At 44.9% G+C, this 25,427-nt stretch overlaps 2 protein-coding genes across 3 annotated transcripts in view; one reads left to right on the top strand and one right to left on the bottom strand.

Moving 5' to 3' along the window:
* Positions 1-16,104, top strand: part of LOC139914666 (vang-like protein 1) — a 49,830-nt gene extending 33,726 nt beyond the window's left edge. The window contains exons 4-9 of one of the 2 annotated variants that reach the window (XM_071903031.2): positions 549-980; positions 1,738-1,913; positions 9,257-9,390; positions 11,743-11,890; positions 12,239-12,473; positions 13,164-16,104. In XM_071903031.2, the coding sequence (XP_071759132.1) occupies positions 549-980; positions 1,738-1,913; positions 9,257-9,390; positions 11,743-11,890; positions 12,239-12,473; positions 13,164-13,424 (1,386 nt within the window). In that variant the 3' untranslated portion in view covers positions 13,425-16,104. Of the gene's footprint in view, positions 1-548; positions 981-1,737; positions 1,914-9,256; positions 9,418-11,742; positions 11,891-12,238; positions 12,474-13,163 lie in introns of both variants that reach the window. The other variant, XM_071903030.2, reaches the window with a different exon arrangement.
* A 2,855-nt stretch (positions 16,105-18,959) lies between these two features.
* LOC139914674 (calsequestrin-2-like) lies at positions 18,960-25,309 on the bottom strand. Its single transcript, XM_071903043.2, has 11 exons — positions 25,067-25,309; positions 23,058-23,142; positions 22,498-22,598; positions 21,734-21,842; positions 20,598-20,671; positions 19,983-20,113; positions 19,843-19,888; positions 19,708-19,762; positions 19,485-19,585; positions 19,257-19,331; positions 18,960-19,175 (listed from the first exon to the last, which is right to left on the bottom strand). The coding sequence occupies exons 1-11, from the start codon at positions 25,307-25,309 to the stop codon at positions 18,960-18,962; spliced, it is 1,236 nt and encodes a 411-aa protein (XP_071759144.1).
* Between the last annotated feature and the right edge of the window lie 118 nt (positions 25,310-25,427).

Below are 25,427 nucleotides of genomic sequence, written 5' to 3'. Positions count from 1 at the left end.
CGTAGCCCAGTTGGCAGCCCGCTCTGTTTACTTTTTCCACTTCCCACCTTCTATTCCTTTCTCTCTTTCTCTCTCATACTCTGACACGGCCTCCCCTCCCTTCGCTTTGCTGACGTTTCAATGGAAAGCACAAATTGGGTGTGTGAGTCCCAGCTATGGGAAAGTGTTATGGTAAAGACAATCTGCTCAAATGCACCGAAATATCAATCAGTAATCTAGCAGCAGCATTCAGATAAAAGCTTTGTCTTTTGAGTTTGTCTTTCTCTCACTCCCTCTGATACCATCTCTTACTGTTTTGCCCTTGAGCACAGCAGCTTAATTGGGCCCAAACTCTCTCTGGGGCCGCTGCACTGCTGCTGACCCTCCTTAAACATGATTAATGTATTGTCTTGAGGGCTGCGTGAACACCGAGCGGAAAATGAATCTCCACTGTAACAAATCACTCACCAAAACTATCTTCACGCTCATTGTTGTTGTCATTTTGTATTTGCTAGACCCGCTAAAGTCTTCATCTTAACTCTTTCTCCTTTACCCCCCACTTTTCCCAGGATGACAACTGGGGCGAGACGACCACGGCGGTCACAGGGACGTCGGAGCACAGCCTGTCCCAGGAGGACATCGTGCGGATCACCAAGGACCTGGAGGACAGCGTGGGGCTGGACTGCCGGCGTTACTTCACGCTGACGCTGGCCGTGGTCCTGGGCCTGCTGGTGTTCCTCACCCCGCTGGCCTTCCTGGTGCTGCCCCACCTGCTGTGGCCCGAGAAGCTGCAGAGCTGCGGCACGGCCTGCGAGGGCCTCTTCATCTCCGTGGCCTTCAAGCTGCTCATCCTGCTGCTGGCCGTCTGGGCGCTGTTCTTCCGGCCGCCGCGCGCCGGCCTGCCGCGGGTCTTCGTGTTCCGGGCGCTGCTCGCCGTGCTGGTGCTGCTGTTCGTGGTCTCCTATTGGCTGTTCTACGGAGTGAGGATACTGGACTCACAGGTGAGCGAACGGGGAGGGGAGGAGAAAGGGATGCAGGTGTAAACTATCATAATATTTGAAATTATGCACTCTCTTGTAAACTGTAAAAATGTACTTGGAGATTAAAGTGAGTCTGCGCACACACACACACACACACACAGGCACACACGCACACAGATCCAAATATTTTAAGTAAGACTGGGGGAGGTCTCATCTAGCACAGGCCCATACATTTTTAATGCACTTGGAAGCTCAACAAAGTCACAAACAGCCCAAATCTTACAGACGCCAAACACAGATATTTGGTTTCCCCAGCGCTATGTTTATACTTTATGAGTCCTAATTTTTATTCCCTGTTTTCCCATCATTCAGAATGCTCCTGGGAGAAGAACACACACACACACACACGCACACACACACACACACACACACATACACACACACACACAAAGCTGCAATCACTTGAAATGTATCTTATTTGTCGGGATGCTTTACATCTGTTCTTGTGTATGTTCCTTTTTCATCTCTGCAGGAATATGTTATGCAAGTTGTTTTGTTTGGGAATATGTGTCATTGTGCATGTGTTTGCGGTGTGTGTGTATTTGTGGCATATATTCCGTATTCTGTGTGTATATATCATAACCTATCTACAACCTGTATTGTTTGTAGATTTCCATTTAGATACTTCCAGATACTTACACGCAGGGATGTGTGTATTTGTGCATTTGAGTTTCTATGCTTACGTACCACTGCATCTGTCCCCCCCTCCTCCCTGCAGGATGAGAACTACCAGGGCATCGTGCAGTACGCCGTGTCCCTGGTGGACGCCCTGCTCTTCATCCACTACCTGGCCATCGTCCTGCTGGAGCTCCGGCAGCTCCAGCCGTGCTTCTCCGTGTGCGTCACGCGCTCCACAGACGGCGAGACGAGGCACTACAACCTGGGACAGCTCAGGTGAGAGGCGGCAGAGTGTTTTTCCCCTCACGTTGGATGTTGTACTCTTCCGTTTATTCTAAAATCTATTCCTAACAAGGAGGGGCGCCACCCCTCTCTCATCCTCTGTCATTCAGCAGGTGAGAAGGATACATTCACACAGAACCAGAAAACACAGGAAATAATACACTAGATGGGAACACACCACTAGATAGATTCCCACCTAAACTCTGGATTTTCAGATCAACAGTGGACCAAATCTGTTAAGCATTTCTGCTAGGTAACAGTTTGAGTTTTTTGGACTTCAGTACCCAGAAATCATGTAATTATTCATCAGTAAACTCCCACTTCTTGGACCTAAATTTCCTCCTCCTAATGACTGTTGGGGGTGGAGGTGGAGAAGAGGTTCAGCCATTGTTGACGAGTCCAGATTTCTCTGGGTGGAGTGTTTTCTTGCTGCAGTTTAGGTGACAGTTTCGGAATTCACTCTTAAGTTTCAATTTGTCGCTTACTGTGTGCAAAATCTTGCCAGTGGCTTTATCCAATACCAAAATTTAATTTAGGCAATCAGAGGGAATCTATGGGATTTGAATTAGGGAGATGGGACTCTCTTTTCTGTTGGAGCCCCACTTTGTGATTTAGGCTGATAAGGCAGGTGTATTTTTACATAAAAATCTTGCCTAGTGCAGCTTTAACTTTATCGACTTTTCTATATTTGGCTGTCTCCGCTGTCAACAGACTGTAAAATGGTGAGAGTTAATAACTTTGCAGTGGTAACAGGCAGTGAGGGACACTGGAAGCAGAGTGAGCCGAGTGCATCTAGAGATGGAAGAGGAGAGGAAGAGACGAGACGGAAGGTAGAGGGAGCTCGGCTCATACGAGGGACCAGGGGATAGAGGAGGAGAGCGTGGGGGGATAAAAGAGAGGGAGGAGAGAGGAGGTGTGGGCGAGACGAAGGGAGAGGGAAAGATAGAAACTGGGACACCTCAAGTGAGAGAGGGAAGAGAAGGGAAGTAACTGGTTATACACTATAGGAGACGGGAAGAATAAATTCATACAGTCAAGAAACAGAGGGATGGGTCTAAAGGGAAAGGCTAGAGAAAAGGGGAGGAGAGAAAGTAAAAGGGAGATTGAATGTTGATGGAGGGAATGAAGAAGGACAAAAGGGTGGAGAAAAATGCGCAGAAAGAAAGCGGATGATAGGGAGTGGAAATGATGCCAGGAGAAAATAGGAGAGGGTGGGGAAGACTTCAGAGAGAAAACTCCTGTGAAAACGAGCTGCAGACGGAGGGAGGAGTACAGAGGAAAGACCCATGAGACTGGAGCAGGCAGCGAGCCGCGGAAGAGAGCAAAAAAAAAAAAAAAAGCAAGAGAGAATAGGTAATAGAGAGAGAAAGGATTAATAGTTAATGGGGGAATAGCGTGGAAGAATCCTAAAACGTATGTGGGAATGAGAGAGAGGGAAGGCGTGTGTGTGATAATGAATACGGGAGAACAGCTCCAACTAGACCAACCAGGTTTTTTTACGACTTTGCCGTCTTCGACAATACACTGACGAAAAACAAGAAGATCCCATTTTTGGCCAGGAAAGCTAAAATACGACTGTCCTGATCCTATCTGGTATCAGTTTGCATCACACTGTCTCTCCACACATCATGGATTGACATTTGGTTCTCTTTTATGAGTCAAGCCTAGATCAAACATTATTTAATACCCTGTCCTTACATTTGAAGGTGTTTACCTGTCTACAGTAGCTGATAGGTGAGTTTTGCAGACTGGACTACTTAATTCACAGTGCTAGACATACCTTTCAACCACAGTATTTGGAAGAATGTCAGACTGACAGCCATCTAACCCAGCATTATCATGCCTTGGCAATGATACAGGACAGCTTTGTGGGAAAATCTCTCTATTGAGTTTTCAAAGAATCTTTTAATCTAGGCAAAACTTTACACTTACTGAAACTTGAACTTTTAATGGGCTGAAAAGTGTATTGATTTTCAGATTGATTTTCCATTGGTAGGAACAGGTCAGGGGAGTGTCTGTGTCTGTGTGTGTGTGTGTGTGTGTGGGTGACGGCCTGGTGTGTTAGCAGGCTGCCTTGGGGGTGTTGTCCTTTGTAAGCTCTGCTATTCATCCCTGCTTGGCCAGCAGCACGCCCCGGCCTCGCTCTGTTGTCCGTCTGTGACTGTAAACAAACAGCTAATTAGTGCTCCCTGCAGGCCGGAGCACAGCATCTGGTCAGCCCCGACACACACATGGACGCACACACACACAGACGCGCACGTGCACACGGGTAATTGGGCCATATAAACGCATGCGCCTACACACACGCGCGCGCACACGCAACACACAGCGAGGCCCACTCTGTCTCTGACACGAGTGGGGGTTGTGTGTTTTTCGGCCGCTCCCCCATGCCTCTCTCCCCTATTAACAGGCGGCTGGTGCTGACATTCCTGTTTTTCTGGCAGCCATCCTTTGCCTTATCATAAAGGGGACGCTGCCCGGGCCCCGGGGCCCTGAAGGCCTGCTTGTCTCGGTCTGCCTGGCCTTTGATGCCAATCTGAGGGCAAGAGGAAGCCTTTTTTTTTTTTTAACCCTTGTCCGACTAAGAACGCATTCCTTACAGCAGCGGCCCGGGGCAGCAGCTGCAGGGGGAGGGGGGGTTAAACACATTCACAGCTGGGAGCTTCACAGTAGCACATTATGTTACTGGTGGCTCCTGTGCAGCAACACTGGAGCAGTTAATGGTTAAATGCCTTGCTCAAGGGCTCAAGGTGGTAGTTGCTGAGGGAAGAAAGAAGTCTTGAACCCTTAGAGCTCCAGAAAACCAACTAGATTTCTGCTGCAGCAAAAGGTTCAGGCTGCTAAGTTGTTTCCACTTGTCCTTTGTTTCCTCGACTGAACTGAGTTTGCAGTCCTAACACCTCCAGGGACTCTGCAGTTTTTAGTGGTTTGTGTCTCCTTAGCTTGCTCAGCTTAATAATTGATCAAAGTTGGGAAGCGGCTGGGACTCTGACACAGCACTTAAATGCTAGCCGCTGCTAAACAATGACCCTGTCTGTAGTGCTCTGAATGCTTAATGCAAGAGAGGCCTGTCCTGGTTTTCTGGAGTTGGCCAAATGTGCTAATGTTGTTTGAGCTAAACTCCCTGTCTCTTTGTCGGAAACAGGCACTGTCTCTGCCCCTTCCAAATAATCAGTATCCTGTGACATCTTTGTTTTCATATATGCTGTCTCAGTGTCTCATGAGCAAGGCCCTTTCACCGAAATCATCACAATTGGTTGACCAAGGGCTGGTGATTATGTGAAGGGTTCATGACATCAAGACAATTCCTTCTTTTGTTACTTTAGAAAACTGTGCGTTTGAAAACAGACAGGATGTGAGTGTGTAAATGACTGGGATATGTAACACTAGCGCCTGTTTGGATGGTCCCAGAGGAATATCAAAGCCTTTGTTTATTGACATTATTCATAATTTCATCCAACAATCTACTCTGCTTCCCCACTGAACACAATGCCACACAATGCTTCCCCTTTGTGTTTGGGAAATGGTCAGTTTTTGGTGACACAAAATAGTAAATTTGCAGCTTGGGCCACAGGTTTTTTCAGGGACGTGATCAGAAACACAAAGGCAGCAGGAGAAAGGCAAGGAAACAGTAATCTGCCGTTAGAAGTGAATCTGTTGTATGTCCAAAAAAGAACGAAATCCTGAAAAAAAACCTTGAGAAATCACAATCCTGTCTCATGAAGGCCTACAGAACCTAGAATGTGGTGTTTTAGTGTCAATGCTAGACTCTAGATTTAGAAGAATATGCAGAGTCATTGTTGCTTTGTAATGTGTGTTGCCGAAGCAAAAGAGTGGTGACATCATGACTTCATTAAATGGGGTTTCTAGATCTAGGTGTCTAGATGTCTCTCCTACCTCTAGAAAAAGCAGCTAGTTTGGCTTGTCTGTTTTGGGGGATGTTTAGGAGGTGGGGGAGGTGTTGCATTGCACCCTTGTTTTTATAGTGTTACAGTTTTTCATCTACTTCAGATACCGTAGAATTCCATAGATATACATGGAGAGACGTAACCCATCCCCCCTTTCTCAAGCCATGTATTTTTAGTCTGGGAACCAAATCTAAACATCTATTTTCTAGTTTTGTTAGCTTGTCAAGATGTTAATGTCCACTCTTAGAAATGTGACTGTCGCCAGATGGTAAAATGGTAAGAATGAATAACTTACAGACATTTAACTGTATCCTGCAAGTACCTGGATGTGCATCTGTGTGTGTATTCCCCTTCCCTCCTGAGTGATTTTGTTCTTTACTGAGGAAGGAAAGGAAGTGACAAGAGCTGAGAGGTCAGAGGGAGACCAGAAAGTACCTGAGAGGACTTTCATCAGCGGGACAGAGGTTGTGCTGTGATCCTCCTTTGGGATAATAGGAAGCGCGTGCTGCAGGCCAGCATGTGGTGTTGTTCGTGTATATTGAGTTAGCTTGCCACGTGGCCTAAAGAATGGCACAGGCACACACATGTATGTATAATTCCAAATCCACACAAACACACACACACACACACACACTAAAATGAAATGAAATGAGTCCAGTGTTAAGCGGTAAACTCGTGTTGTGGGTCAGTCAACAGCTGTCAGCATCTGCTGTCCCGCTGTCAGACGGCCAAATGAAGGTCATGGGAAATGGGCTTTTGTGGCGTCACAACAGCTTTGTAACAACAAGTGAATCCCGCTGTGTGATATATACTGTATTGTTTGCTAGTTTGAAGAAATTGTTAGTCAGTTAGCAATGATCAAGCTTGTGACCAGGCAAAAAGCAGGACAAAAAGCAGGAAAACAGTAATCTCCCATTAGAAATTAACCAGAGTTCTGTGACTCAAAAACCTAAAATCTTGAAAAAAATCTAAAATCACATGCCTGAATGATGCTCAATTCTAAACTACAGGATAAGTTTGTAAAAATAACTTAGATTTAGACATTGACACACATAGTAGCTGCTTATTTGTCTTATTTCAGAATTGTGTAATCCAGTCCAATCTCCGCCTCCAATATAGCTAATTCCCATAAATGCTGAGGCAAAATATTGTTGAAAGAGCCAAAGATTTATGTCGTATAACATGTGAAAACACCCCCCTTGTGTAATATTAGTTTCGTGGCGTTGTGTTGTGAGGGACAAGACACGGCATGCTCTGTGATCCACGGTGTGAAGGATGAGGATCTGGGCTGTAGCTGCAGCTCAGGAACTCGCCTGCAGCCCACTGCAGACGTTAGACCCTGGCTGCCTTCGCCCGGCTGTTTCTCACTCCTTCTCCTCTCCCCTTCATGCTTCTGTGGCACTTAAAACACCAGTTCCTGAGAGTTGCTTGTCCATCTGTTTGTCTATAGCTATACACTCACACTGCAGCTGTCCCAATTTTCATTTTTTTCCCCCTCACATGCGACACAGATCTGCTGTTTTCTAATCAGTGTGAACAGCAAAAAGCTGCATCGAGTCACATTCTCTCTCTCTCTCTCTCTCTCTCTCTCTCTCTCTCTCTCTCTCTCTCTCTCTCTCTCTCTCTCTCTCTCTCTCTCTCTCTCTCTCTCTCTCTCTCTCTCTCTCTCTCTCTCTCTCTCTCTCTCTCTCTCTCTCTCTGTGTGATGGGTTTTTGTGGTGCAGTGTTCATTTTAACATCAATATTCAAGCCGTCCTGGCGGTCTGGGGTGGTGAAATGTCGATATGCTTCATGTCCTTGTGACATCCCCTCACTTCTCTCCCTTCGTAGACACATTCAGTCTCAAAGACTGACTTACAATAGCGTTACACTGTCTTGAGAACTGTAATGCACTCTGGAGCTACCACATCTTCTCTGTTACCCCACATTCACACTACAAGCAACTTGGTCGATGTGTCGCTCTATTCTGATACATTGTGGGCATTTCAAGAGTCTCCAATTGCATCTGTGTAGTTGTCTGCAGCTACACGGTTCTGAACAGGCAAACCATGAACTTTTCTCTGCTTTGTATTGACTTTAATAATGTTGCATAGTTTTGATGAGTCAACATCAAAAGCTAGCTAGCAAGCACTAATTAGGTAGCATTCATTGAAAATAAACTGCAAAAATTCAATTAAATAACTTCAAAGCTTACCATCGACCCCAACAATAGATGCAACTGTTCTCCAAGCATCGTTTTTGAGACCTTTATTCCTGTAGTCTAACATAGAAGCTTTGCATGGCTGCAATCAACCGCTTGTCCATTGTTCACATGACAGGCAAAACTATTGTTCATTAAACTAAATCACATCGGAAGGAACAAGGAAACGTGTAAATCAGCCTTTAATGTGTCTGTTTGCCCTGAGTGCGATGAGTCTTTGAAACGAACACAGTACAGCTCATCCCTTTTTCTGCAGCAGTAGCGCAGGCTCTGATTGTTATTTACTTTGTTTTGTGTAATTCACTAATGTATTCTCCTCTGTGTGTGTGAGCGGCGTCGTGTTTCTTTGTTCTGCGTTTTGGATCGCTGGCGGTGTTTCAGCGACAAAGGAATTTCCCAATGTGCGATCAATAAAGTATTACTGCCGGAGACAAGGACAGCTCAGGTGCTGTCTCCTTGTTTATCTCCCTCGCTCCTTCTGCGTCACCATCCATCCCATATCGCCTCCATCTTTTCCCCTCTCTATCCACCTGTTATTGTTTCTCTTTTCTTTCATGTTTGCTCCTCTGAAATTTCTATTATTCACATTTTGTTATGGAGTCGATACCAGGGCTTTTATTTTCTTATTGTGTTACAGTCCCACTGTTTCTTCTGTCAGAGTGTATAGTTCTTTCCCATTTTTCTTCCCATTTCCCACAAGAGATTTGCTATTTGAAGATGCTTCTCTCTCTCTCTCTCTCTCTCTCTCTCTCTCTCTCTCTCTCTCTCTCTCAAATCCCCTCCCTCCTCCTTGCCACTATTGAGCGGACGGTACTTGCCAGCCTCGAGAACTACTTCCAGGATCTCTCAGTTGTAGCATTTAAGTATTTGAAGAGAGCAGAAAAAGTCTTTCAGCTAATACTTCTCTCTGTTTCGCCCTTTCCTACCTTAAGTCTGCTTTTCATTATTCAGCGGGAGGCACTAGCCATCTTGTAGAATTACAACCGGGATTTCCCAGTATTTGGTATTAGAGGTAAAAAAGTTTCTCGCGGCTAATGATTCTCTCGCTCTCTCTCCATTTCCTACCCTCAAACCCTGCTCCAGTATTCAGCAGGCGGCACTAACGATCTCGGAGAACTACAGCCAAGATTTTTCAGTATTTTCTGTTTGAAGAAAGTAAAAAAAAAATCTCCTTTGGCTAAAGCGTATCTCTGTTTCTCCCTCCCACCTCCCATCTTTCCCCTCTGCAGTATTCAGCGGGCGGCGCTGGCCATCCTGGAGAACTACTACCGCGACTTCCCAGTCCACAACCCGGCTTTGCTCACCGCCTCCAAGTCCCGCGCCGCCAAGCACCTGGCCGGCCTCAAGGTCTACAACGTGGATGGTGAGTTCCCAGCAGCCCCCGCTGAGGGTGAGTGGGACAACCTTCGAACTCCAGTTGATGTGTCTTTGTTGGGGCCAGAGTTTTTCTGTCTGTCTCAAAAAGTCCGTTTTTGTTTCCTTGTACCAGTTGACTTGCACAAAGTATAAAGAGCTGGGATTCAAACCCATGCTTTGCAGATATTAAGCAGACCAAAAACCATACAAGTCCTTATCTTAACACTGTAAGTTTACTATGTGTATTCAACGTTAGACAGTACATTTTTGTATTTTAGATAATGTGTGACATTACTCCAAATGATTTGGATTAACCACACAATTGCAATACATGCACTATTCATAATGGACATAATGGTTCTGTCTTCACTTAACATCTGCCTGACCACCCACTCCAGTACATTTTGAATATGTGGGAATGAGATGCGACTACTAACCTTGAGATCCAATTCATCAACCCACTGCGCTCAACCTGTTGACTTTCTCCTCTGCTTTTGTGTCTCTTTGCATCGGCTCTAACCCCTTAAGATGTCTTTAGAGCTAAACTGAAAGCCTACCTTTTGGACAGTAAGTTATGTAACGCTGCTGCTAAATAAAACACACTCACAAACTGCTAGTGTTCACGTTATAAAAACCTTTAACCACTAACATCTTAAGATGCCTTTGGAGCTGAATGAAAGCCTGCCTTTTGCACAGTGAAGAATGTAATGTCACTATCTGAAAGACTCACTGACTGCTTCACATACTGCTGCTGTGGATTGACTCCCTCTTTTCCACTCCTCTTAACTCTGTGTATGCGACAGGTGGATGAAAAATATCTCTCTCTCCCCTTTCTTTTTCTTCTTTTTAAGTTTAAAGTCACCGTAACCACAGCTGGCAGAATGTAACGCTCACCATCTATTAAGTTATTGCTCTCCCTTAAGTGTACTCAAGCTTCACTTAAGTGCACTAACTTGACTCCCTCTTTTTTTTTTTTTTTGCTACTGCCATTTTTCTCTCTCTCCCTCCTCTCCACCTCCTCTCTCCCCTCTTTCGCTCCCTCCTCGACTCTGGAGTGTAGCTGGAGACGGTCGCGGAGACGGCTGTTAAATCAATAGCTATTACACCGCCGCTCCTGTCATTTCTCTCTCGTGTCTCATCCCCCTTCATTTTCATTCTGCAGCAGGTGCCGAGGGACCTCTCCGTCTCTCTCTCTCTCTCCGTCTCTTGCTCTTACTTCCCACTCTTTCTCCCTCTCTCCCTCCCTCGCTCTCTCTTTCTTTCTGCAGCTACGCCGATGTCGTGACGGTAATAAGTCGGAGTCAGGGACAGACATTCATCTTCCCTTTATTAAAGAGCGGTGAAGCCCTAAGCACAAAACGGCTGTAACACTCAATTATCTCGCGTCCGATGGGTTCAGGTGATTTTCATGCTGCCTGCCAAGCTGTTTGGCGCTCTCGTTGTTTTCTCGGCTCCAGATCTCGGGAAATGAAAATGGACTACAGCAGATTTAAAGGTGTTTTTCTGAACAGTCGTCCTCCTACAGTGACTAATGCTTCCTGAGGCCGTGAGCAGAGCTAGCGCTGTCCTCTCCGCATAAGCCGAACGTACACAAACCTCTTCCTCCCATTTGAGTTCGTACTAAGTTTACCGCTTTCCTGACCGGAGTGGCCACTCAACACATAAAATTCCCCCCCCAGTAAATCCCTTCTAAGAGCAAGTGCAGGGTATGCCGTTTCATACATTCACTGAGAACTCCCTCTGCTCTGGCCATGAATTATTCTGTCCATCCCTGGTCCCTGGCCTGCATTAATAATTTAGCGGCTCTGCCTTCTCTTAACCTGCATTAACATCAGACAAGGTTCATCACAAACCCCCCGCTCCTAATTCCATGCACCCAAAATGCAAACTTTTGAAGTTTGCCCGAGATGCTTATTAAATTGGATGCCCTGCGCCGCCCAAAGGCACTCAGTGGCAGAGTAATGGGAATATTTGAATATTAATGGCCATATGTGGGTGAGCGGTGTGTTTTGATTTCGAGGATTTAGGTTTCGGGATGATCACAGTGCTCAGCGAGAACAATTTAAAACTACGACTGCGTGTTTGGCTACTCATGTCAGCTCTAGGGGTTTTAATGTTGCTGCTGATGAAAGGAAATGGACCAAGGTTTATGCGTATTAATCATCTTCCGTCCCTTGGCACCACTCTAAAGGCAGTCATCCCCCTCACACTGTGCTGTATGTCATTACCAAAGACTTCTGTGACGCACTAGAGGCTGTGGCCGCTACTTTGCCTGGTGCTGCATGACCAAAAGAGACATGAAGTCAGGCGTAGAGAGACTAACAAACCATTCCTATCGTCTCTTCTCCTCTCATGGCAGGTCCGGGGAACAACGCGGCGGCAGGACTCGCCCACTCCCAGTCCAGAGCCATGATCGCAGCCGCCGCACGCCGCAGGGACACCAGCCACAACGAGCTGTACTACGAAGAGGCCGAGCACGAGAGGCGCGTCCGCAAACGCAAAGCCCGGTGAGACAAACGGCTTGTCAATACTTTGAAGCATGGATGAAGATATAGTACGTTAAAAGCAGCCTTAAAATGTTTGAATTTTGAGCCAAAGTGCTTTTTTTTTTTAGGAAGAATGTCTCCAAAAATAATCAAGGATACAAAAATGCAGGGAAAAAAGCCCCAAAAAATCTGTCTTAGATTAGAAATCACAGCCCTGATGATGATTTTTGTTATCGAATTTGGGCGAATGAGAACCCTAGAATGAATTAACTGGCCAGAGGAAATGAATGAATGGATCGATTACTCCATCATCAGATACTAGTCCTAAACTCCTACACTAGTCCTAAACTTAGCCATGCTCCCTCCCAGGCTGGTGGTGGCGGTAGAGGAGGCGTTCACCCACATCAAGCGCATGCAGGAGGAGGAGCAGAAGAAGGCTCCGGGGGACGTGATGGACCCCCGCGAGGCGGCCCAGGCCATCTTCCCCTCCATGGCCCGCGCCCTGCAGAAGTACCTGAGGACCACCAAGCAGCAGCACTGCCACAGCATGGAGAGCATCCAGCAGCACCTGGCCTTCTGCATCACCAACAACATGACGCCCAAGGTCTGGTAGTGTTCACACAGACGCTTTAGTGGGTTTTATTAAAGGTGCTATGTGTAGGATTTCAGCATCAATAAATCATTACTTCTGAGACATTAGTATAATAATGTTGGAGAAGTTTGTTCCTGCATTGGCTTGCAAAGCAGAAAATATAAATTGTGGTGCTTGTCAAATACTAAGGGGATCAATCTAGCATTTTAGTCACTAAAATCCAAACTGAAATGAGTTTTATTGTCTGGCATATTAGTCTTAAAGTTGAGACATTGTTCACTTTCCTCTGTCTCTCTCACTGCTCATATTTAGGCTTAAAATCTTGTTTTCCTTAAAACAAGTAGGAAAAAATCTGCCAATATGGTGAGAAAATTTTACTTGTTTCCAGTGTCCACCAACAAGTCATGATACTTTGAAATAATGGAGATCACTCCACTAGAATCAAGATAATGTTACTTGATTCAAGAAAATTCTTGAAACAAGTTGAATTATGTTTCTAAATAAGTGACATTATCTCACTCATGTTGGCAGATTTTTCTCACCTACTAAAGGAAAAATAACATTTTAAGACTCAATACGAGAGTATTGACTTAAGATGGATATTTTATGCAGTGCTGTAAGATACGACAATGTAGCTCACCTGTCATCCTGTTTGTGTGTGCGTGTGTGTGCGTGTGTGTGCGTGTGTGTGCGTGCACCCAGGCGTTCCTGGAGAGCTACCTGAGCCCCGGGCCGACCCTGCAGTACAGCCGCGACCGCTGGCTGGCCCGCCAGTGGACGCTGATCAGCGAGGCGTCGGTCACCAGCGGCCTGAAGGACGGCGCCGTCTTCCTGCTCAAGTGCATAGACTTCAGCCTGGTGGTGACCGCCAAGAAGATTCCCTACATCCAGATGTCCGAGGAGTACATCGACCCCAAGTCACACAAGTTTGTCCTGCGGTTACAGTCGGAGACCTCCGTGTAGGACTCCAAACTCCAAACATGTTTTTTTTTTTTTTTTTAATTCCTCACCTTCTTTTGTTGCTCTCAAATGTTTTCATTTTGGGTTTGCAGTTTTTATTTGTATTTTTTTGGAATTTTTATATATTATATATGAATCTATATATTACACACATGTTTGAATATATTGTTCTTTTTATCGTTGTATTTGATTTTGGAGGAAAACAAAAGAAAGAATCATAAAGTGTCGAGTCAGGATTATGCACACGGCAGTTTGATTCGGATGCCTCGGACATGGACACTTTGAAAATGGTTGTGTGCACCTCTGTGTGTGTGTGTGTGTATGTGTGTGAGGGTGTGTGTGTGTACGTTTGTGTCATTCTGTGTCCACACAATCACTTGTTTATCTTCCATTTGAGACGCTGGAGCCAAACAAGATGGGAACAAGGACCATGTGAGGTATCTGACACATCTCCATGGAGACTCATGTGACTTTGTTTTCTCGGTCACTCCTTTATTTCCACGGGACGGACAGACAAACCACTAAGGACTGGACACTGGTGTGACTCGGATACCTATTTTCAGGTTTGAAGGCTGATGGAAACATCCCGGTCTACATCATTTGAAAGCGTCCTGATGCTCTTTCACGCACGGACATCAGCTGATTTTGAGAAATGAATGGAATTATTCTCTCTGTGCAGCCAAGTCGATCCCTCGAAAGCAAACCAAATTAAATGTATTTGACAAAAACAAAAACAAACTAACCTTCAATCAGCATTTGCATTAAATGCACATGTTTTTATGTCTGTATATTGAATGAATATGCCTAAGGAGTTTGCGATACATGATGGTGTGTGTAAAAAAGGACGTCTGATTCCTTTCCCCTTGCTACAATCTCTTCAAGTGAGACATCTGTGGAGCTCCAGTCATATTTTCCATCAGCTGTTGGTCAGATCTGGACCAACGCTTTTCTTAAAGAGTTGAGATGTCAAATTCCACGGCACCTCAGACGCACCCTAAGGCTCAGCACCCTCCGGGGTTTATTTTTAGCCGGCAAACTGGGACACGTTGCTGTTGCTTTTGTGCACAACGCTTCCTCCAGGTGCAGCGGGGCAAAATCAGAACCGTTTCCACTCCAGCAGGGAACACACACATGCCGTGTTACACATTTAGGGTAGCTCCGGTTGGCACGGGGCCACCGCCGGGGCGAGCTCCGCATGAACCGGATCACAGGAGATGGACAGAGGTGGCTAGATACCCAGAGAAAATGCCCAGAAACATTTGCCCTGCCTCGTCGGTTCAGTTATCTTCTCAGGGCTTTTATGTCTGCTGTATCTGCCTGACATGATGGAGAGGAAAGGCAGTGGAGAGGAGATTCAAGAGATGCAGCAGAGTGAAAACAGATCTGGAACTGATTGGAATAAAATCCACAGTATTTAACAAAAACGACTACTGACTCCCCTCTTTGTAAAAGCATAATCGCCCCTCTAAAACATTGACTCAGAAAAGAATCGAAATACTGAAAGTCTCGTTTCATCTTTCAGGGTTTTACTTGCTTGTGTTCGGGAACTACTTATAAGCTCCAGTATCACTAGAATCCACTAGTAATGGATCACCAGCCAACGTTGCTGATGGTGAGGTGTGAAGAATGCTGCGGCAGGGCGGAACCTCCTTCCCAACTGGACCGTCTGGTTTTCACGCTGTACTACCTTGTCTCACCTCTGTTGTCAGGCAAACGACACGTGTTCACAGACTCACTGAATCCCTCGAGGTCAACCGTGCTGAAAATTGTTTTGTCGGTTCACTGAAAGAGTCGTTTTTCTACTAATTTCCTTGAACTGTTACATCCGCCTGTTGTATAGCCAACAAAATAGCAGTGAATCAAGCTGATCTCACTAGAGAAAATGAGAAATGTTAGTTGTAAGATGCTGTGTCCACCCTCAAACTTGAAGCCTAAGTGTAAGCACTTCATTGCTTTAAACATTGACCTGCATTTCTTACTGGGTCAAATCTGAACTGTTAAATTCACTCTCCATAACTGGCTAAAGAGAATCACATTGAGCTCGTCTATATAACTCACTTAAGAAGAAAAATATATCATACTAATATGATGTGTGGCTCTGAGCAGGACTGTCCCCTACTGCCCCCTGGCTGGTAAACCTGACATTGTTAGTATGTCTGCCTCAAGGCAACTGTGACTCATTTTTATTTCACAAAGATGTCAGTAATTTCTTCCAAAACAAATCTCTCACTGTAAACACGTAGCTGTTACTCCACCTGGAAACAACTCAAAAAACCTTTTTGCTGTTTTCCTGCTCAATGTAATGACAGCAAATGTCTCTTTTTATATATATATATATAATATACCTGGCACTGGTCATATTTTGTACCGATTGACAGGTGAACTTTGTATGAACTCAAGCTCCCAATGTGACTGTGCCTCTTGTTTTTACACTGTATCTATTTATGTAAACAAGCATGTGTGTATGTATGCCATTCCAGTTCACATGACCAGCCTTTTCCCTCTCATCTTCATCACCATCTGTCACAGTATTGCCAGGTCACAGTCCTCGGTCATGGTTTGTTTTTGGGTTTTTTTGGACGGCTTTATATTGACGTGACATTGCAATGTAACACATATTTCAACTTCACAGCATTAGCATTTGTAAAAAAAATAAATAAACATTTTTATGAACATTTGTAAACTTGCTGTATGGGGTCGCCGTTATTCAGACACTGTTCTTGTGGAGATGTGACTGTAGTGTGAGCGGCCTCAGTCTGACTCTCTGGAAGGTCTGCCTTTGTGTCATGAAGTGTGAATTTTATTTGAATGACACTTACATCTGAGTGCCAACCAGTGTAGTGTGGGTTTAGAAAGTGTTAAGATGTGTAACCTTCAACACCCGTATTTAGCTGACATTCTGGAATGAGAGCCGCTACCCAAAATGCAACATGTCTTGTAGCTGCATTGCATTCTGGTCTATTGAGGCTGCTGTCAGTGGAGAAATTGGTCTCTCTGCCTCTTCTATGATGGATTTCTCCCTGTGTGATTATTGAACATTTTGCAAAATGGTGAGTCTAGAAAGAAGCCCTCGCTCTTTGATTCTGAGGGACTGACACCTAAACTTGCAGTTTGTTGTTGATGTTTTAATGGCTGAAAAATCTCTTGCTATCAAACTCCATTGTAGCTGCACTGTTAATATCTCCATGTGACGTCATGACGTCTATTAGGCCAGTTATCCACAGGAATAAGAAAAGCACAAAACCAAACATCAAAAGGGGCCCAGAAATGCAAGGTGCGTCACCAATAGCAGTTTTTCTTAACGGTGTTAAAATGTCCTTTAATTCCTCTGCTGCAGTTTCAAGTGTACAATATCTTTCTTCGTTTCTCTCCCATTCTTCCAGTTAACCAGTCGACTATCCAATTTGTCAGCATCTCCATATGCACTATAGCTTCCAGGCTAGCTGACGCTCTCCTCTGTCGCCGCCCATTAAGAGCCGGGCCTCGTTCTCGTGACACGCCGGAGCAACATGTCAGCTTTTTTGGGGTTGTTTTGGGCCTTTTTGTTGTCATGGAGCTCAATGGTAATTGGCTTGCCGTCAGCCTGTCAGCGTGGCGCAGCCGGGCCTCGTGGGTAAATGAATGTCAATGTCAGTGTCCGGCGCTGAAACGAACAGCCTCATCCCTCCACGAGCGCCGGGCGCGAGGCGGCCTGTCGGAACTCATCTGTCCTCGGCTTAATCCGCCGCACGCGCCTGCTCTGTGCTGGGCCGGGACGAGAGAGAGAGAAAGAGAGAGGGAGAGGGGAAAACGAGGAGCATTTGCATCTAAATGGAATGTTTTTCCTCATTCTTCCCTCTCCATTTGTTTTGTAATGACTTGGTTATGTGCGGGCCGAGGCATGAGGGGAAATCACTGGCACTTTGGCTTCCACAGTCTGTATTGATACAGACTCCAGCAGTATTGGCTTCAGTCTAGACTAGGGGACAGCGCTGGGAAGCTACAGCTGCTGTCCTATTGTGTTTTTAAAGAAGCCAGAGCCCGCTTCCCTGGCTGGGACGTTTGACAAGGCAAACAGACACTGCTAAAGTAGAAGAAGACATTAATACATTTTCTTTCTTCTTTGCTCCTTCTATATTGAACATGTCAGACCTTCACACTTACCTTCACACCTCTACTATATGTTTTTTTAAGCTGTTGATGTCATTCTTGGTCACATTTCTCTTGGGGTTTACAGTGTGTGTGTGTGTGTGTGAGAGAGAGAGAGAGATCAGTGTTCCTGCCCTCCTCTTAGACAGTGTTCATGTTAAACAGCATCACACTTGACATTCACAGGATTACGTAACCTAAAGGCCCTGGAGAACCTCGCATCACTTCCACCGACACACACACACACACACAAGACTTCTTTTTCCCCGGGACAGAGCATGACATGTCTTCTTGCCTCAGGACGCGCACACACACACACACACACACACACACACACACACACATACACACACATAGAGCTATGCATCCTCTCTCTAAGTGTGGCACGGGTAATGTTTAAATCCCATGCCATGATACACACATCCTGTTTACACACTGCATCACATCCATCCTCCAGGGGAATAATGATTTTTGCATGGACCCTTATTATTAATTCATGCCCAGCGACACTATAGTTCAGCAGGAGTGTGTCTGCTCCGTATGCAGTTGTTGTTGTACCCTGGTGGGCAGCCTTTGACCCCCCCACCCCCTCCTCCCTCCACACACACACACACACACACACACACACGCTCCCCTGTCCGCGGTCCTCACTGCATTAGGAGGCGTAACGATGCTGAATAATTCACTTGCTGTCTGAATAATTCAAGGTGAAAAGCTGTCTTGAACGTCAGTCTGGACCATCTTAATGAGGGAGAGCCTTGAAGTGTGTTTGCGCACACACACACACACACACACACACACATGTTAAATACCACATTGGTGATCCAGTCTCGCATTTATGCACATGCAAATATTCCAAAAAAGACTGGACTGTTCCTTGCTTTTATTAACACAATGTTGCATCATCAAACAGGAAATCTTTATTTGTTTTCCGCCAAGCTCCTCATTGGAAATAAGTGCTTTAAAATAGTTTTCTGTGTTATTCTCTGGCTTGCAAGTGTAAGTATATTAACATTTAAAATATAGGACTGAATCACATGATATAGAAGCAATATTCTACTTAAAAGAACAAGAACATTTGTCATTTACTCTCATATGTGTACAACACACACCAAGGGAATTCTTCTTATCTAACTTATTACCATTCATATCACTGGAAACATAAGCTTGCGTTTAATGCCATATGCACAGTACAGAATTTGACATATACTGATATAAACTTAGTGTGTTCAGAAGAATTACTGCTTCATGCACTGTATTAACTTTAAAATAAACTGGGCCAGAAAATGATGTCATTTGGAATGAATTCTCAATTTTGGAAGGAAGTTACATTTTCATTTTACTTGTTTGAAATCTTTAGCGACAAAGAGGCGAGGTTTGCATCTGATACACCGACCCTCCACATTCAGCTTAGTCGTCACTGTCGTCCTCGTCGTCCTCGTCTCGGTCGTGGCGGTCGTAGCCGTCGTCCGCGACGCGGCTGTCGGGGTTTTCCCGGTCGTCCGCCGACTCGTCGTCGTCCTCCGTGTTCACCTTCCCCGACAGGACGTCCTCTATCCAGTCCTCCAGCTCCTCGGCGGTGGGCAGGTCCTCGTCGTTGGACATGTCCAGCCACACGCTGTCCGCCTGAAACACACGGAGGTCTGAAAAGGTCAAGGGCAAGGTCTGGGAACGCTTAACTTATTCTAGGATTGAACCTTTACTCACATCGGTGACGTTGACCACGCCGATCTGAGGCCTAAACAGGTCCAACTTGAAGGTTTTTTCCCAGTAGGTGGTCAGCTGGAGGGACGAGACAGACAGAAAGAGCTTATATGTGAGCAAACGCCATGAACCCAAGCTCATTTAACATTACAGAAGACCTACTTTACATCAGAAAGAGGTTTGACAGTTGTGTTATATCTAGTTAAACGGCTGGAAATGATGACACTGTACCAGGGGGAAGTCATCGGGGTCGATCCAGACGATGCTGAGCTCTGGGTTGTTGGTGTTGTCTCTGGCCACGTCCTTCAGGATCTCCAGGAACTCGTAGCCATCTGATAAACAACACAACAAAAAGATCTGAACTCACCTTCAATTTTTAAAGAAGATAAAAAGAGAAACAACCTTCACTGCAGATGTGGTTTGATCAACAAAAAAAAACAACCAAGGCACAGACCTGGATCTTCCTCCTCGGCAAACGCAACAATATGTATTCCATCCATGTCATCCTCCTAGGAATGGCACAGAGGTTTGTTATATAGGACAATACAATGAGATCAATCACAGGTATTTGCTCAGTATGACTACTCACCCAGGTCTCAAACATATTCTCTGCACGGAGCTTCCTCAAAGTAGCCCTGCCAAGGAAACATTTACATTGAATCATACCCATATATGTAATGAGCCAGGCTTTAGCAGCACTCAAATATCCCCTAAGAAGTTAATATGAACCTTCTGTGTTGGTTGACGAAGTCCACGATGTCCATCTCAGAGAGCGGTCTGCCGGGGAGGATGGCTGGCTCCTCCATGAACGGCTCGTAGAAGTTCACCTCATTCATCTTCAGGGAGAGATGCTTGGCTACCTGAACCACAAAACACTAAGGTATCATCACTGCTGGATGGAGGAGGAAACACTTTGATAATTAGATCATGACGCTGAATTTTAATGAAGGAAATCTGAAGGGTTTCACTCCAAAATGCTATATATCTATTTTTTAGAAAGCACTCACTGGTTCTCAATGCACTCAAATCCTCAAAATGACAGTGTTTGGCAGTCAGTTTTCAAAATGGCTATTTAAATCTTTTTCTTACATCTTTTTCCTCTAATAAAATTGGATGAAATTTGTTTCCTTCATCAAAATCAACATCTCCTGTCATTCCACTACTAACTATTACACACACATTATACACTATTTTCATTATACAGTATATTAACTTACAGTGTGTGTATATGAAGAGGTACCAAGTCTAGGTTTTACAGCAATTTATGCATGAAGATTCATAGATTCAGGCACTAGATTCAGATTGGGATTTGATTTTAGATATCGATGCATTGTGAAGACTCACAGCTTTATCAAATGTAGCAAAGAACTTGATGTAAGGCTGAAAACGCTCCGAGGCCTCCTGAAAAGCTTTGTAGTCTGAGAGAGAGAGAGAGAGAGAGAGAGAGAGAGTTTGATAAAGAACGAAAAGGGGAGAGGCAGACAGAGTGACAGAAACCAAAGCTGAGAAAGGCACGGCAAAGTAAAACAGATTTAAGTTTGAAGGTTAATCATTCCCATTCAGGTCACATTCCCAGCCAAATCTACAGTATGTGATCAGGAAAGCAAGTAGTGAATCCCTCACATTTCATTCAATTTCCCAGCATGATTCTCTTCTCTTCACCCAAGTAACAAAATCACTCACAACACAGTTTTATACGGTTGTAATGTGCTCCTGGCTCCGCTCCCAACAAGGTCACAACCAAGGACCCACCTATCTGCAGAGAGAAATAGGCTCCATAATGAAACCTCATGCCACTGTCATATTGGAACAGATAGCATCTTCCCTGCCTCTCTTTTTTCCCTTTTTTTTTTTGAGAGGAACTATAATTGCAGTTTGACCTATTAGACAGAGAACCAGAAGCTATTTAAAGGCTCTCGTGAGACTAGGTGAGAGTGCCACAGTCTGGAATCGAGTATCTCTTTAGCAGCCAGATACACGCTGATCTGCCTCCATTAGCCTCTAGCTCGCACCAGCGTCTGGGGAGCAGTGAGGCACTGTGGGTCAAGAGAGCAGGGCGCAGGCAACACAGACGAGGGCAGAGCACTTTAACACAGATTGGAGTTTTAGTTGTACAAACATGTCTTGCTGCTCTGGAGGCAGAAATAATCTCATTGGTTGAGTTAAACCTCAGTGGGCGGAGCCAAAGAACCACAGGCAAGATAGCCGGTAGACTTGAAAGGCAAAAAAGAAACTGTTCAATATAAATAAAAAATATAAATCGCAATGACTTCTTTTTTCATTCATTCATGACCATGGCAGTCATGATGTTGCCACTTAAACGGCAAAGATGGGGTTCTGGTAAGTGTGCTTTCATTAATGTCAAGAGCCAGCTTTGATTTTCAATCTGCCAGTCTTTATAAATACAAATGCATAACGCGTCAGAACACACACATCATTTGCTCACACACACACTGGGAAATATAAACTCCCTGACTAACATGAATCCTCTCCCTTGAAGTAGCCAATGAGGCGGATGTCTTCCTCCATCCTCTCGAAGGCCCGCAGCTCCATGGCGTTACTGATGAGCTCCACTGGGTCCTCCAGCACCTATAGGGGGCGGAGTAACAGACACATGTGATGTTTACTGCCAACACTGCACCTCCTTCCTGATACGTTTTTTTATTTTGGTGACATCTTTGTCACTAAGCGCTCATTGCTGTGGTGTTTCTGCACTGCTCTTCCCAGAGATCACCTGTCAATCAAACAGTGTGTCCAATGCTGTGACGTCTTGTGCCTTGGATTTCCTGTTGATGCAGTTTGAGTTTCTGTAGGTTTTCTCTTTTCTTTGTCTGTTCAGCCATGGTGGCTATCACTGTTCATGCTAACTACCCAGTTCTTCTTCTATTCATTTCAAACAAACTGCTGTTGCTCACTTAGAACAGCAAATGTAAAAGCTTTCATGTACTGGGTATAGGTTGAATCACTATTGTGTGATATTAGTTGGAGATAGAGAGTAGCAAAACGGAAATTTACTTACATGAAAATGTCACATATTTAATAAGGAAGGGTCTGGGGAGACGGAGCATGCAATATACGTCTGCTGAATCTTGCATTACTGTGAATTACATCATTTACACGTTTTCTAATGAGGCTGAAGCTGTTAATTGCTTGAGAGGCTGTCTTCTCTCCATGGCCTACAGGACACACTGGGAAGAAACCAGACTACCATGTGAAAAACTACCAGAATCAGCGCTGCACTCACATCCAGCAGGAACTCCACCAGCGTGTCTGCAGACAGCTCCCCATCGAACTCAATGACACGGTCATCCTTGAAGACGTACAAACTGCCCAGCTCCTCCAGACCTAATGACATAGTAGTAGTAGTAATAGTAGTTGTAGGAGTATTAGTAGTAGTAGTAATAATAATAATTTGATTTGTATACCGCTTTGCTAGAACAAACTTCACAATCAAGACAATCAAAAGACATAAAAACAAGGTTACACAAGAAAAGAACAGGAACGCAGCAAAGAAATAAGAGCTGTAAGAGTGGAAATGGTTAGGGTAAGGTGTGTGTGTGTGTGTGTGTGTGTGTGTGTGTGTAGGGGGGATGTGTGTGTAAGGTCATACCAACTAACCATTATAGTGGAACAATGGTGGAAACATCATGATGTAAAAGCACGTGTAGAAACAGGTCATTCTACAGAAGCGGAGTATCTCATAAGCAAAATCCTATCTTGGATATTCAGTGTATCACAGTAATTGCGTATCACAGTGTTACAGCATGTGATACTGTGGTACTGTGACATGATGACGGGTCGTACCCAGTTTTTTGGCTACTTTGGCGTCCTTCTGGGAGTCCACCATCCCGAAGCCGATGTCTTTATCCTCCAGGACCTGAGCTGTCAGCTGGGTGTTCACAAACACAAAATGTTAGTCAGCAACAGTCTTTTAACAGTGATCCAGGTACATGACTTATAACCTGCTTATCCCTGACTGCTGCTGAAATAGTGAGTAGAGACTCCCTGGATCCGCCTGACACCAAAACACCCAGTTCCTCTCTCCTGCACCATGCGTTTAGCTTGGCCCTCATATGCTTTGTATCCAAGTTGGCATCCACAGCTGGTGCTGTCTTCGTCAATAAACCTTCTGATCACCAAGGTGTGTGTGTGCTGAGAGCCCCCTGTGGAGTTTTCTTGTTAGGGGGGAAGCTGCAGTGTGTGAGTCAGGACTTGTCTTTCAGCTCACATTTCTGGAGGAAGGAGCACAGATTTGGGAATAGCGCTGCGGCGGAGAGGCTTCAGTTTAACTCGCTGCGTTTCTACTCTCTAACAGCACTTCTAACTTTATGAAACATGACAGGAATGTGAAACTTTGAGAACTGGGAAGCTGGCTGACATGGAGTGTAAATGGTGAATGCTAACAGGTTCCAAGTGTACTGAAGCGCTGAAACAACATGAATCTCTTTTTTTTTGTACTCCTAGTTCGTAAATCCTACCAAAGTAGACTGGCAGAACTTACTTATTTCTGGTTCATAGCCACATAGTAGAGTTTTGGGAACAAGCTATAATTAACAGAATGACCTAGAAACAATCCCTGGATACATGCGAACCACAGAGGAGGCGCACACATAATGGGATGAAAATGGCTGCTTGAAAGTTTGGGAAGAGAGCAGGTAAAACATTAACTCAATCTATCAAGCTTTGACAGTACGACAGCAAGGGAAACCACTTCCCTTCCCCTTATGGATAAACAGACAGAGGGAGAATGAGACATTCAGTGTCTGGTTTTCCAACCGGGGGGGATCTGACTATACATTGACATGTTGTGACAGGCTCGATTCAAAGGAGCAAAGTGGTGTAACTGCAAATCTACGCCGCAGGGGTTGAAGCAGTAGCTTATTGAGACATTCTTACATTATCAGTGACATCAGATATATTAGGGCAGTGTATGTCACAACAGCTACATCTCTGAGCTGCAGGTCGCTCCTTTGATCAATAATGACGTCCGCTTGGCACGATGTGGGTAGGTTTGTACCACAGCATCCCAAAAAAAAACCACTTGCAGACAGCACCGTATCATTGGCAAGAGCAATTACAATGTCAGCAAAATTAAGAATTAGTCACACTTGTCACTCTCAGTAATAGATCTGCCTCTGAGAAAGAATGATATCTGGATCACTGACACCGGCAAACGCAACAACTGCAACATCTGCTCCTACGCCGACCTGCAAATCCTCACTCCACATCCCTGCTGCGGGGCTTTAGGGGGCATTAAGGGGCATTAACCTTTCATATTGTGCCCCTGCTGTTTCTCACCTTTGTGCAATACACTCCAATTCCGTGATAGAGAAAGAGCACCATCACTAATTTTAGGGCTGGGCAATATGGTTAAAATCAATTAGGATTTTTTCTGATATCGATATATATCACGATATGACTCACGTATGCAAAATCACATGTTAATTAATCAAATTCATGTTCATCCCATTGAACTGAATGGTAATGTTAGGAGTGATGCTAAACAAAACTGACATTTTTAAAATGTTTCATATCTCATTTTGTCAGTTTTTAAATAAAATGTGCTTGTTATAATCAATTTAGACAGCAGAATTGTGTCACGATATCCTAAAATCACCATATCATCATGGCATGATTCGATAAACAATAATATTGATAAACGATAAATGACGATTAACGATAATATCGAATTATCGCCCAGACATATTTCACATGCCCACTGATTTTATCTCTGCAGTCAAAATCTCGCCGAATCTCCACCCTCCACTGTTGGATTTCTCTTTCTCTTTCTCTTTCTAGACCTGGGTTCTTACCTCCAGCACCAGCTCGGTCATCTGGAGCTGCTTCTGCAGGCCCTTGTTGGCTGGCAGAGGCTCGTGGTAGAACAGGCACAGCATGTCGTATCTCTTCAGAGCCTTCTTGTAGTTGCGCTCGTTGATGTCCAGCACCCTGTCCTTCCCGTCGAAGTTGGGGAACTCCAGACCTTCCTCGGCTCGGCTGAAGGAAGCCAGGCGAAGGCAGAGGCCGGATAACAGAGACAGCCAGATCTGCTGCATGGTTCTTCAGCTGTTGAAGCCTGGATGAAGAGGAGTAAAGTTCACAGAGAAATCAAGGAAGCTTACAAGAGAGCAGCCAGAGATAAGCTTCACAAACTAGGAGATCAGCTAAAATTCA

The sequence above is a fragment of the Centroberyx gerrardi genome, chromosome 21, assembly GCF_048128805.1.
Source record: "Centroberyx gerrardi isolate f3 chromosome 21, fCenGer3.hap1.cur.20231027, whole genome shotgun sequence".
In the NCBI taxonomy this organism is placed as follows: domain Eukaryota; kingdom Metazoa; phylum Chordata; class Actinopteri; order Beryciformes; family Berycidae; genus Centroberyx; species Centroberyx gerrardi.
This window is presented reverse-complemented; position numbering and strand designations above follow the sequence as displayed.

Bases quoted from the DNA above. Each gene is read 5' to 3' on its own strand.
- LOC139914674 (XM_071903043.2), bottom strand. From the start codon at position 25,309: ATGCAGCAGATCTGGCTGTCTCTGTTATCCGGCCTCTGCCTTCGCCTG. The intron at 19,889-19,982 runs GTTCATATTAAC...TTTCCTTGGCAG, and splicing joins TTCGTCAACCAACACAGAAG to GGCTACTTTGAGGAAGCTCC. The intron at 19,176-19,256 runs GTGAGTAAAGGT...CGTGTGTTTCAG, and splicing joins GCGTGGTCAACGTCACCGAT to GCGGACAGCGTGTGGCTGGA.